This window comes from Canis aureus, chromosome 12 (assembly GCF_053574225.1).
Source record: "Canis aureus isolate CA01 chromosome 12, VMU_Caureus_v.1.0, whole genome shotgun sequence".
Taxonomy (NCBI): domain Eukaryota; kingdom Metazoa; phylum Chordata; class Mammalia; order Carnivora; family Canidae; genus Canis; species Canis aureus.
In genome coordinates this window covers 26,084,015-26,097,249 of record NC_135622.1, presented here as the reverse complement: position 1 = coordinate 26,097,249, position 13,235 = coordinate 26,084,015, and the positions used below count along the sequence as shown (strand labels likewise).

At 39.8% G+C, this 13,235-nt stretch overlaps 1 protein-coding gene across 2 annotated transcripts in view; it reads left to right on the top strand.

Moving 5' to 3' along the window:
* The window catches only part of CHMP3 (charged multivesicular body protein 3), a 57,966-nt gene that overhangs the window by 42,108 nt on the left and 2,623 nt on the right, over positions 1-13,235 (top strand). For both annotated transcript variants that reach the window (XM_077843192.1, XM_077843191.1), the window contains one exon: positions 11,074-11,195. In XM_077843192.1, the coding sequence (XP_077699318.1) occupies positions 11,074-11,195 (122 nt within the window). The remainder of the gene's footprint in view (positions 1-11,073; positions 11,196-13,235) is intronic.

Sequence of the window (13,235 nt, the reverse complement as noted above, 5' to 3'; positions counted from 1 at the left end):
ATTTTCTATTTCTTCTCTTGAATTCTTTATTTTGGCTGTCTTAATTTTAATTTACAGAAAAGAGTTCACTGATCTTTTTTTTTTTTTTTCTTAAATCATCCTGTTCATGAATTAACACAGTTTACTCCTCATATTGATAGTCTTCTCTCTGAAGTATTCTAGATTCTAGTGTTCCTTGAACTGTTTCTCAGAGCTGCTTCCCACCACCCCCTTCTTCCAAATCTCTCCTCTTTTTTCAAGGAAGAAAGGGAGAGGGAAAATACGGTGGGGAGGCTGATCAATTGCAGGCTGTATAAGGACCTTCCCCAGTAGGGAAAGGCGGATAGACTAAGCTACAAAGAGCTAAATGATAATGCATTTAATAAATCCATTTTTAAGCCCCTGTAATGTGCCAGGTAATGTATTACTGGATACAGGGGATAAAATAGTCATCATTACAGGCATAGTCATTGTCCTCTAGGGTATGGGGTAGAAAACACAAATAATCAGATAAATTGAATAAAAATAAAAATACCTAATAATAAATTTAGTAAGTGGATGTCCTGCAAACAGAAATAGGCACTAGGAGACTGTAAGAGGGAACTGCAGTCAGGGGTGGCTCCTTCCAGGGACTAATGATACCTGAAGGAGGATGTGGGTGGTGAGGGGTGTGGGGGAGTTCCAACCAGACTGCCAGAAAGCCCCTGGGCCAAAAAGAACTGGGCACTTAAAACACTGAAGGAAGTTCTAGGAGGTTGGGGTGCAAGGGGGAGGGATGGCTGGAGAGGCTGAGCAGGAAGGGGAAGAAGAGTTTTTATAGCTGTCAGGAGAGCAAGGGTTTTCAGAGACAAACTGAGATCGAGATAGGCAGTAGTGATGGAGCAGATAGACTGGAAGGGGAGTTCAGAGGAAAAGTCTTTGGGGAGAATCAGAGTCCTCTCAGTTGATTGGTTAGGGTGTACAAAGTCACAGGTGAAGTATTTCAGGCTGTTCAGCAACAGCACTTGATTCCATTTGACAAGAGCACATTAAGGAGGGGAAGGCATGAGGGGGTAATGCTCCAAAGGTAATTTGGAGTCGGTTTTTTAAGTTAAACTGTTGTAATACATTTTGTAGGTAATAGAGTGCCGTGGCCCACTGCAAGCACAGACTGCAGTGCAGTGAGGGCATGGCACCACAGGATGGTGGGCAGGGGACCCGAGTGGCCACTGCAGGCAGGGCCTGAGTAGCTTAGTCTAATGGGATGGGCTGGAGGAGAGGACACTAGCAAGACCTATTCTGGATGCAGAGTAAATGGACATGGTGAAGGTATTAAATAAGCTGGAAATGCTCTAAGCCCTTGAGCATAGGAAGAATGCAGGGCCATTAAAAGACACCGGAAACCCAGGTGGAGGAAGAGGACTAAAAAGAAAATGGAGATTCTATTTGGGTCTATCTCTGACTCCACTAGGATCATCCTGCTTCCATGGCACCTAAGCACAATGCCTGGTGGGAGGAACCCCCAGGAAGCATTGTTGAGAGGGTTTATAGTAGGATATTCCTGTTGGCAGATTAATAAATACAGTGGAGAAGGTAACAGAGGGTGGCATCAAGGACAGAGCAGGAGGGAGGAGTCTACATTTTGAAATGAGAAAAGAGAAAATTAGAATTACTGTACTGAGAGTTCCTGAGAGATTAGGGTCTTGCCCTCAATGTCCGCCCCCCTTCCACCCTCAGCCTGCTCCAGCTTTGAAAAGCTACCATTTGATGAAGTCATTTTCCTTAAGATGTTCTTTGGTTAAAATGCAGATGTCTCTGGGAGAGGTAATACATTAAGCCTTGTCAGCTATTAATATATTGTCATGATTAGATGCTTTCCAAGTGATGGCTCTCTGACAGTACCTCCATGCAGAATAAGACAGATGAGGAGTATGTTTTAATTGGGGGAGTAAATTAAGAGAGAGGTTCGAAGGTGGGGCAGGACATAGAATTGCTGTATGATCCAGAAATTCCAACTCTGGGTATGTACCCAAAAGAATTGAAAGCAGGGTCCTAAACAGGTATTTGTACATCCACATTCATAGCCACATTATTGACAGTAGACAAAGGTAAAGGTAACCCAGGTGTCCATGGAAGGATGAATGGATAAACAGAATGTAGTGTTTACACACAATGGAATATTATTCATCCTGAAGTTAAAAAGGAAGAAAAAGCTGACACTTGGTTACAATTTGGATGAACTCTGAAGGCATTATGCTAAGTGTAATAGGCCTGTCACAAAAGACAGATAACATATGATGCCACTTGCATGAGGTACCTAGAAGTCATATCCATTGAGACAGAACATACAATGGTGGTTGCCAAGAGTTGGAAGGAGGGAAAATGGGACGTTGAGAGTTTAATGGAGACAGAATTTCAGTTTGGGAAGATGAAAAAAGTTCTGGAGATGGTGGTGAGGATTGCACAACATTGTGAATGTGACACTTAAAAATGGTTAAAACGGTAAATTTTATGTTGCGCATATTTTGTCACAGTAAAAATAAAGATGGGCCATGCTTGGATGCTGAGCCATCGTGGAGTCCTGGAGGCAGAAACTGGATGGGAGCTCTAAACCTGTGGGTAGTTAGGGCAGGTGTGTCTAGAGGAACAAAAAAGGTGATGAAAAGAGAGGGTCTGGCTAGGGCATTCCCTCTTAGGGACCTGTTCTGATTTCCTTCTATAGGTTCTTTGTTTTGTTTGTTTCCTTGCTTTAATTGGATAACTTGAAAGTAAGTTTGCAAAGTATGCATCTTTGAAGTGAAACATAATATTTGTGAAATTTAAACTGATGTTGAATCAGAAATATTTAATTTAAAAGTTATGCAGGCGTACTGCAAAAAAAAATACTTCATAAATATATAAAATAAAAAAGTGTTCACCAGTTCCCTTGTTTTGGCCTCAGCCCTCTTATCCACCAGTAATTACTGTTACAGTGCCATCTGGAATATTGGGCAGTTTGCTTTGTTTAGTCTAATAGTGTTGTTTTATATATGTGACATATATAATAACATACTGTTCTTCTATACATAAACATAATGACATATATATAATAGATAATAAAATAATATATATGTATACATATACATTTGTTACCCAGGTCTTAAGTCCAAGGCCATAATAAAACACATAGAAACAGACTTTTCCCTTTACTTGTCATTTAATGTTTAACATGATCTAGCATATACAAGATTAAAATTCAGTTTCTATAAGATTTGCTGAACTATAATAGTCTTCTAAAATAAATAAATATCTGTTATTTATTGTCCATGTGTTTATTCAGTGGTTTTAAATGTTTTTCTTCAAAACTTTCACAAAAATCTGTAGAGCAAATTGTCTTTTTCAAATGAAATATTTTTCCTTTGTACAAACAAAATACAGTATTAATAGACATTTTTTAAAGGGTGAAAAACATACCTCCCTAACAATTTTATTCTTTGTTTCCTTTTAATTTTAGTTATCGTTGGGGTGCCTGGGTGGCTCAGTCAGTGAAGCGTCTGCTTTCAGCTCAGGTTCTGACCCCCAGGGTCCTGGGATCGAGCCCCACATCAAGCTCCCTGCTCATTGGGTAGCCTGCTTCTCGTTCTCCCCTGTTTGTGCTCTCTCTCTCACTCTAGCTTTCTCTCAAACAAATAAAATATTTAATTTTGATTATTGTTGATATGAATACCTGTTTTACTCAGCTGTAAGTGTACAAAAATATGCAGTTGACATTAAGTGAATGACATGAGATAGCTGTCCTAGAATTTTAAGGTCCTGTTTGTAGCAAACTGGATCCATCAGAAAGCCACATTTTCACCCCTCTTAGCTTTGCTTCCCACAAAAATGCCTTTGCTGAGCTGTATTTGCATAGTATTCCTTTCCTTGCTTTTTTTAATAGATAAGATATAGCTAGATGAAGACTATTTGTGTAACTCTATAGTCAGTAAAAATTGGGAAATGAAATTTCTGTTAAAACCTAGTGCTGGAAAAAAATCTTTGCCAGTGAAATAATATGCTTCTACCAGAGAGTGTCCTGACAGAGTCCCAAAACACTATTAGCCTTTGTTTCTCAGCTTTTGAGATGCTAAAGCTAAATTTATTCTCCGTTGCGGTGGCTCTACCAGCCTAGGTCAGTGATCCCCATCAAAGGCCAGTTTTGCCCTTCAGGGGACATTTGGCAGTGTCTGGAGACATTTTTGATTGTCACATCTGGGGTGCGGGGAGAATGCTACTGGCATGTAGTGGGTAGAAGCCAAGGATGCTGCTAATACTTCGAATGCATCAAACAGCTACCTATAGCAGAATTATCCAGCCCAAATCATTCAGCATGTCATTGTTGAGAAACTTAGTCCTACATCTGTAAAATCAACTCCCCCTTTTTAGTTTTTCTGTTTTTTCTTTTAAAAATTTTATTTACTTGAGAGAGAGAGATAACAGAGAAAGCAAAAGAGAACACAATCGGGGAGGAGAGGGAGAAAGAGACTCCCTGCTGAGCAGGGAGCCTGACACAGGGCTCAATCCTAGGACCCCGGAATTATGACCTGAGCCACCCACGTGCCCTGCTTTTCTGTTTATTTTATCATACCAGTTAATATTATGTCTTTGTAATAAACTGCTTCAATTTTTTTTCAAGTGGTGGCATATGAATTGTAAATAAATGCTTTTAAATTTTGCAAGTCTCCCAAATGTGCATGGTTCCAATAATTTTTAATGACTAATTCTCTTTTATGGCCTTTGGTTGAGTTCCCCATATCATAGAATGTGTATTGTCGTCTTTTCCTTTTAATTTTTATCTTTATGTTCTTTATTTCTTACCATGTGTTGGATGTCTCTTGTAAATCATTTAACTCTTTTTCTGAACTACGTGAAGAAGAAATAGCTATCTCTTCAAAGATACTTTTGGGGGATCCCTGGGTGGCTCAGTGGTTTAGCGCTCGCCTTTGGCCCAGGGCGTGATCCTGGAGTCCTGGGATCGAGTCCCACGTCAGGCTCCCTGCATGGAGCCTGCTTCTCCCTCTGCCTGTGTCTCTGCCTCTCTCTCTCTCTCTCTCTCTCTCTCTCTCTCTGTCTCTCATGAAAAAATAAAATCTTTAAATTAAAAAAAAAGATACTTTTGAAGCTTGAGTCTTTTATCACCTCTTGGAGCTTACACTTGTCATTATTGTGAAATATTGTGAGATTCCATATTTTCTCAAAATTGCATTCATTCTTTTTGTGATTGCCATGTTTGAATTGGCTTTTAAAAATAAGTCAGTCCAGTTTGTGAGTGTCTTGTTCCCCTGGGCCCTCAATATCAAGGAGCTGCAGCATTTTGGTGTTGCTGTCATTTTTGATACTTAACCTTAATTTACTTTTCTGTTTTTTAAATTTAACTGTAATTGCCATGAGAACCTATGATAGGTAGAGTTTTATGCTTTTGTTGCTTTCATTATTGGTGTCAAATTCTTTTCAGAATATCTATATTAGTTTTTGCATCTGATTATGAAGTGAGGGCTGTATTTAGCTACTTTTGTTTCTGTCTTTGGTTATTGTAATATTCATAGCAGAACTTGTATTTTTATGTGTATAATATCTTTTTTGACAGGGAAGCATGGGAATATATTATTGCTTTATTTTTATATATTCTTTTTTTTTTAAGATTTTATTTTTTTGAGAGAGAGTGAGTAAGCACGGGGACAGGGGCAGAGGGAGAAGGAGAAGCAGACTCCCCACTGTACAAGGAGCCCAACTCAGGGCTCGATCCCAGGGTGCTGAGCCAAAGGCAGATGCTTAACCTACTGAGCCACCCAGGTGTCCCTACCTATATTCTCAGAGTTTATAATTGAGGTTTTTATTTTGAGATAATTGTAGATTTATATGCATGCAGTTTTGAGAAGTAATACATGGGGATTCTGTGTACCCTTTGCCAATTTTCCCAGAATGTTAATGTCTTACTAAATTATAATAGAATATCCAACTAGGATTTTGGCATTGGTATAGTCAAGCTAAAGAATGTTTCCAGTTTCCATCTCTACAAGGATCCCTCATATTGTCCTTTTATAACCACACTTACCTGCCTAATCTCTGGCATTTCCCTCCCTGCCTATCTCTGGCAACCACTAAGCTGTTCTCCATTTTATAATTTTGTCATTTCAGGAATATTATATAGATGGAATCAGACAATATGTAACCTAGGGGGTTGACTTTTTTCTACTTGGTTTAATTCTCTGGAAATTAACCCAAGGTTTGCATGTATCAGTAGGTCATTCCTTTTTTATTGCTGAGTAGTATCCCATGGTATGGATATACCACAGTGTAATCTTTGACCTGTTGGAGGACTTGTGGGTTGTTTACAGTTATTGGCTATTTTGAATAAAGCTGCTATAAAAGTATACAGGTTCTTTCAAAAATGTACATCTCTTCTCTGAGATAGATGTCCAGTAGAACAATTGCTGGTTTTTATGGTTGTATATAAGGAACTGTCAAACTGTTGTCCAGAATAACAGTACATTTTAAATTCCCACATGCCAGTGTATGAGTGGTCCAGTTTTTCTGCATCTTCCACATTTGATAGTGTCACTATTTTTTTTATTTATTTTTATTTTTTGGCCATTCTGATGCATGTGTGGACCTGATTGTGGTTTTAACTTGCATTCCTCTAGTGGCTGATGAGTAGGAACATTTTTTCATGTGCTTACTTGCCAGGTGTATCTCCTATTTGGTGAAATGATACTTTTCTATTTTTGTGTATGTTGGAAATTTCTACAATGAAATGCTAAAAGACTAATCTTTTAAATTCTTCAATTTTTCTATGTTTCTTCCTGGGTTTTAAATGCTTTTTGTTGTTGTTGTTGTTTTTAATGTTTATTTCTGGGTTTTAGTTTCTTTTCTGAGATCATTTGATCTGTTATTATCACCAATATGTAGTCATTCTATATCTAATTGAAAATTTGGGGAGAACTAGTTTCTGTCTGTGAATGTCTCTCCCATTCCTTTTGCCATATGAAATGGATTTATTTCTATAAAGAAGTATTATGGAATTTTTATGGTCAGTACAAAAAAGGAAAAACACATTTCTGACCTAAATATGTCATTATATGTAGAAGCACTTGAGTCTTTTTTAACCGCCTCAGTATTGTTTTCTATTAAGACATGAATATGGGGATGCCTGGGTGGCTCAGTGGTTGAGCATCTGCCTTTGGCCCAGGGCGTGATCCTGGGATCTGGGATCAAGTCCCACATAAGGCTCCCTGCATGGAGCCTGCTTCTCCCTCTGCCTATGTCTCTGCCTGTCTCTCTCATGAATAAAATAATAAAATCATTAAAAAAAAAAAAGACATGAATATGTTTAACATTTTTTATTTTTTTTATTTTTTTTTAATTTTTATTTATTTATGATAGTCACAGAGAGAGAGAGAGAGGCGCAGAGACACAGGCAGAGGGAGAAGCAGGCTCCATGCACCGGGAGCCTGATGTGGGATTCGATCCCGGGTCTACCAGGATCGTGCCCTGGGCCAAAGGCAGGCGCCAAACCGCTGCACCACCCAGGGATCCCTGTTTAACATTTTTTAAAGTCAAATTTTAATGTTGTGATAGTTTTCCTTGTCTTCTGAGTTCATTTGTTGCTTTCTTCAACAAATATTTGAGTGTCCCCTTGTCAGGCACCATGCTAGGCACTGGGAGTAAAATCGTGAGTCCAGTTCAAATAAAAAAGAAATCTTGTCCTCTCTTGGGCAAGCATGTATTACCAGAATGGTAACCTTAATGAGAAGATTCATTAATCCCTGTGAAAGGATGACATACAAATTCATGTAGTATATCATTTAAAAAAAAAAAAACGAAAGAGAAATCTATCCATGAGGTCCCCACTCCAGAGAGCTGTTAGTGGGGCTGTGCGCTACATATTGAGGGAGGATCAAGTGCAGAGGCCCCACCGCTGGCCCCACAGCCTGGGACGCTGGAAGAGCAGCAGGAAGGCCTGGCAATGGGCTGAGGAGGGGCCAGTAGAAAGAGCTACAACTAGGAAATGCTGCTTATTTTCATGATTCCTTCTGTGTGACTTTGAGCTTTCTAATTTCAAATGTCAGCTAGTTGCTAAAATGCTAACTTATTAATGTTTTCTGTATTAACTTTTTGGAGATTTTTTTTTTTTTTGAGAGAGAGAAAGCGTGTGTATGCACATGTGAGCGGGGTGTGGGGGCAGAGGGGAGAGGGCGAATCTTAAGCAGGCACCCCCTGCTTGACTGACTGAGCCACTCAGGTACCCCAGAGGTTCTTTTTTTATTGTGAAATATATGTAGCTGCTAATCCTCTGTGCTCTGCCTGTTCAGCCCTTCCTGCTCCCTAACCCCTGGCAACCACCCATCTTTTTACGGTCTCCATAGCTTTGCCTCCTGCAGAATGTCATGTGGTTGGAATCATACAGTGTGTAAGCTGTTTAGATTGGCTTCTTTCATTTAGTAATATGCAGGTAAGTAAGTTTTCTTAATTTTTTAATGGCTTGAGAGCTCATTTCCTTTTAGTGCTGAATATTCCATTGTCTGTATGTATCACACTTTATCCATTATTGTTCGCTTGCAAGCAACCTCCTGGTTGCTTCCAAATTTTGGCAATTATGAAGAAAGCTGCTAATCCATAGGTTTTGTGTAGACATATGTTTCAGCTCATTTGAGTAAACACCAATGAATACAATCCTGGATAATATAGTAAGAATATAATACGTCTAGTTTTGTTAAAAAAAAAAAAAAACAAAAACTGCCATGTTGTCTTCCAAAGTGACTACATTTTGCTTTCCCACCAGCAGTGAAGTAGAGTTCCTATTGTTCCACATCCTTGGCAGCATTGAGTGTTGTCAGTGCTGGATTTTGACAATTTTAATACATGTGTAGTGGTATGTATCTCCTTGTTTTAACTTGCAGTTCCCAAATGACATGTTGATTATCTTTTCATATGGGTTTTGGTGGGGTTTTTTTTGGGGGGGGGGGGTGGAGGCATCTGTATATCTTTTTGGTGAGGTATCTGTTTAGGTCTTCTGCCCATTTTTAATTGGATTGTTCATTTTCTGACTGTTGATTTTAAGAGTTCTTTGCACACTTTGGAGAACAGTCCTTTCTCAGATATGTCTTGTGTAAATATTTTCTTTCAGCTTATGACTTGTCTTCTCATTCTCTTGAGGGGTGACTATTTTTATTATAAAATAATTTTTATCTGCTTCACATGCTTTTCTCATGGAACATAGAAAGTATATCTTAATCTAAATCTCTTTTATTTTTCTCTGTATGTGTATCTTCCTTATTTTGAGTTTTCACTGTAGCACATACATTCATTTTTGGCCTTTTAAAAATCTACTTACCCTTGTCCTGATTGGTTATCAAATTGAATTTTTTTGAATTAGTTTCATTTCTAAGTTTATTTTTGCTTCCTCTTTTCTCTGCTATAGTGTCTCTTCCCTTTCTTAACAATCAGAAGTTTATGGCTTCTTCAAAGTACAGATGTTTTAGTATTTAACACTCGTCACACCATTTTTTTTCCGTCTCCCATCTTTTTGTTTTTACTAATTCAGCTCAAAAAAGTTTATTGAACACATGTCACATTCAGGCACACTCTGGTATAGACTGAAGATGTAAATTAGGATAAAACATAGGCCTGTGTAGACATCAAACACTACAGTTCAAAAAGAACTGTATGGAATTAGCTTTATTTTTGCCCTTCTTCCCATCACTTACCTTTTACAATAATCAATAATAATCTTAATATTTTAAAACAGTTTTGTGTCATAATGGCAAATATAATTTATTTCAACCTTACAGATTCTTGATATTTCTGCTATAATTATAATAATCTCAATATTTTGATCAGTTAGATCAATATTTTGATCTAATATTAAATCAAAAAATTTGATCTCAATGATTAGATCAATATTTTACTTTCCCATTTCAATTTTAAGGGAAATGAAGTATTCTCTGCAACTAGCACTTTCTCACTCATTTGGAAAAATCACAAAACTGTTTATATGTTAGACAGGCATTTCCCTAGTCATTCTTATTTCCTTGCTTCTTGTTTTTCCTTAGATGTGGAAGCTGCCTAGAGTCTGGGTTCAGACAGGAGTAAATTCATAGTGACTCCTGGCTTAGCCAGGCTCTGCAGTACTAGAGAAGGGCTCAGTACCAGTTTTGTTGAGCAGCTCAGAACTTTAAATCTCATGAAATTCCAAAACAGATTTGGAAGTGTGCCAAATCTTTATTTTGACATGTTAAAGATGTGTGTGTGGCTGGGGTGCAAAGCAGAGGGATGATCATTTGCTATTATCATGATTTCTTTTTTTTTTTTTTTTTTTTTTTTTTTTTTTTATTTATTTATGATAGTCATACAGAGAGAGAGAGAGAGAGAGAGAGGCAGAGACACAGGCAGAGGGAGAAGCAGGCTCCATGCACCAGGAGCCCGATGTGGGATTCGATCCCGGGTCTCCAGGATCGCGCCCTGGGCCAAAGGCAGGCGCTAAACCGCTGCGCCACCCAGGGATCCCTATCATGATTTCTTAAATAAAATATATAATATGTATATAATCAGAATGTGGAAAATGTTTTCCTAGCAAGGAACTGTTACCACCAGGAACAGTGACACATAGACTTACTATGTATCTTCTCCTGACTTCTCTCATTTTCCTGAGGAGGAGTGGCAAGTCTCTCACAGAATAGCCACCATCCATAGGCTACTGTATGGGGAGTACCAGTTGGGTAGCCTAAAGCATATTTTCCAGCGTGGCCTGGCAAGGTCTAGAGCTGTTCCTGCCATGTGACTTGTCTTGTGTGACACAGTCATTCCTAGTGGACATCTCCCTAAAGATAACATGCATACCTTCAGGCTGCTGTCTAAGTCAGCCAGCTGGTGTGTGTATGTGCTCTAGGAACATGTACCTGTTGTAGCTAAAGTCATGTATAATTTGGAAAAGTCAGTCTCTTGGTCAACTAGCACAGTAATGTAGTCTACAGATTCATAAATAGCTTTGGTAGTCCACCTACTACTGTTCTCTTTTATTAGAATAGCTTATGACTGTTACTCTTTATACCAGTCCTGCGTCACATTCTATTAAACCATCCTGTTACTTTTCCCTCTCAGCGGTTTTGCGAGTGGCTGGTTCCCTGCAGAAGAGCACAGAAGTGATGAAGGCCATGCAGAGTCTTGTGAAGATCCCAGAAATCCAGGCCACCATGAGAGAACTTTCCAAAGAGATGATGAAGGTGACCTGGGGCCAACCCTGCATTCATTCCTAGCACATGGCAGAGGGCTAGGGCTAGGGCTGGGCAGGAGCAGACTGACCACTGTTGCCAGACAGAAATGATTTTGAAGACAGAGGAGCAGCTCTTATAACTGGTTGAAACCATCCAAGCTGACCATGGCAGAGGCTGGGTCAGATTGCCAGTGTCCCACGATTGGGGCCTAGAAAGGACTTCTACTGGTGGCCTTCAGACAGGGGCAAGGCTCAGGAGAACATTGTTACTGAGCCCCCTGCCAGCCAGTGGTATACCACACGTTTTGTCCTATAGAGTCCTCCCAGGACTCTGTGAGGGAGCTCTTTTTTACCCCATTTTACACAGGAGGAAATTGAGTGTTCAAGTTGCCAGGTGATTTACCTAAGTGACTTTGGTAGTAAGTGACAGATCTGGGGTTGGAGCCACATACCTTACTGCCTGAGCTGCGTCAGAAGTTGTGAATGTAAGTTCCTCATGCAGGCGTGTTTCACACTTTAGACTTGTGATCTGAGAGCCAATATTGTACACCTCAGATTCTTATGTATTAGCTTGTGTATAGGAATTGCCTTCCTTCTTCCTAGGGAGTTTCATTTATGAACTTGAGTTCTGTGTGGGGCTCTTGGGCACAGGAGGGAGGAACCAGAGAAAATTGATGAAACCACAGCATAGAAAACCTACAACACATCAGTCTTTGGTGAATTGATTGAGCCTTGCCAGAATCGCTGGACTGGCCCTATACCAGCAGCTGTAACCTGGACATGCTGAAGTACTCTTCAGGCCTTTTTAGGGTTCCATGGAACCCCACTCTGCCTTTGGTACCTGTTATAGTGTCCACAAAGACTCCACTCCCATTTTCATCCTGTTTCAGGCCCTGTACTCATAGACTCTGTTTGCAACATTAGGGCACATGCTTCCTAAGACAGCTCAGAGCACATTTTTTTTTTTTGGTACCAAAAGTCTGGGGCAGTAGCAGGAAGGAGGCAATGGGGTCAGAAGTATGTGTCCTTTAAAGTGGTGCATGGGTCTTTTTTCCCAAGTTGTGATGGCTGTCCATCTAGAACTAGATAAAAAGGTAATTCTTGGAATGACTTCAGTCCTGCTCATTCTAACTTATGTAGCCACCAGGATCTGAGGGGAAGCCCCTTTTAGAATCTGGGGTCTTCTCCACAATGCTTTCTGAATGCTGAAAGTAACACAGATTTGGAGGAAGGCCTGTATATAATAGATGATAAATAATTACTGAATACATTCTAGGATGCATCCCCAAGTACAAAATGAAGCCTCTGGTAAGGGCCCTGCTGCTTGAGGGCATGACGTTAGTCATACTCCATTTGTTCGCAGGCCCTGACCTGTTGTGTGGCACAGAGTGGGCATTGGTTGAATGGTTGCTGATGAATAAGTGCATAAATGAATGAGTGACACCCATCTCCAGGATATGGAAGGCTATTAGAGTCAGGATTCCAGTAGGCTCTTTTTAACCACTTACAGAGCACATACTGAACCTCTTCCACAATAGTCTCCAACACTAAGATGACTGCCATTCATTGGGGTCACAGGGTTCCACCTGTGTGAATTGAATTTATTTTTCATTTTGGTTGGGAGGAAAGGATCTGAGAATATATAGAATATGGTTATTAGTCTGATTTGTGTCATTAAGAGTCATTTGAGTGGTGTGGCAGCAAAGGCAGGCAGGAGAATGGACTTGCTTTACCTTTGATACCATCAGCATGGTTAGTGAGAGTTGTGGCTGCTAAGTGTGGGGGAACCAGGGCTGGAGCTGTCACAAGTGACCTGTTCCTTAAATCACTGGATCAAGATACAAAGCAAAGGGCTCAGTTCTTGCAAATGAAGTGGCACAGCAATTAGGATTTTTCTTTTTTGGCAGCTTCTCAGAAGCCTGAATCCATACTGTCCTTTTGACTCTCAGTCCCTTCCCATCTGTTCTACTCAGGGATACCAGGGGCCTCTTTCTGTCATTGGAGGGTGCTATTAGGACCTTTTGCTTTAAAACCAAACAACAATCCATGG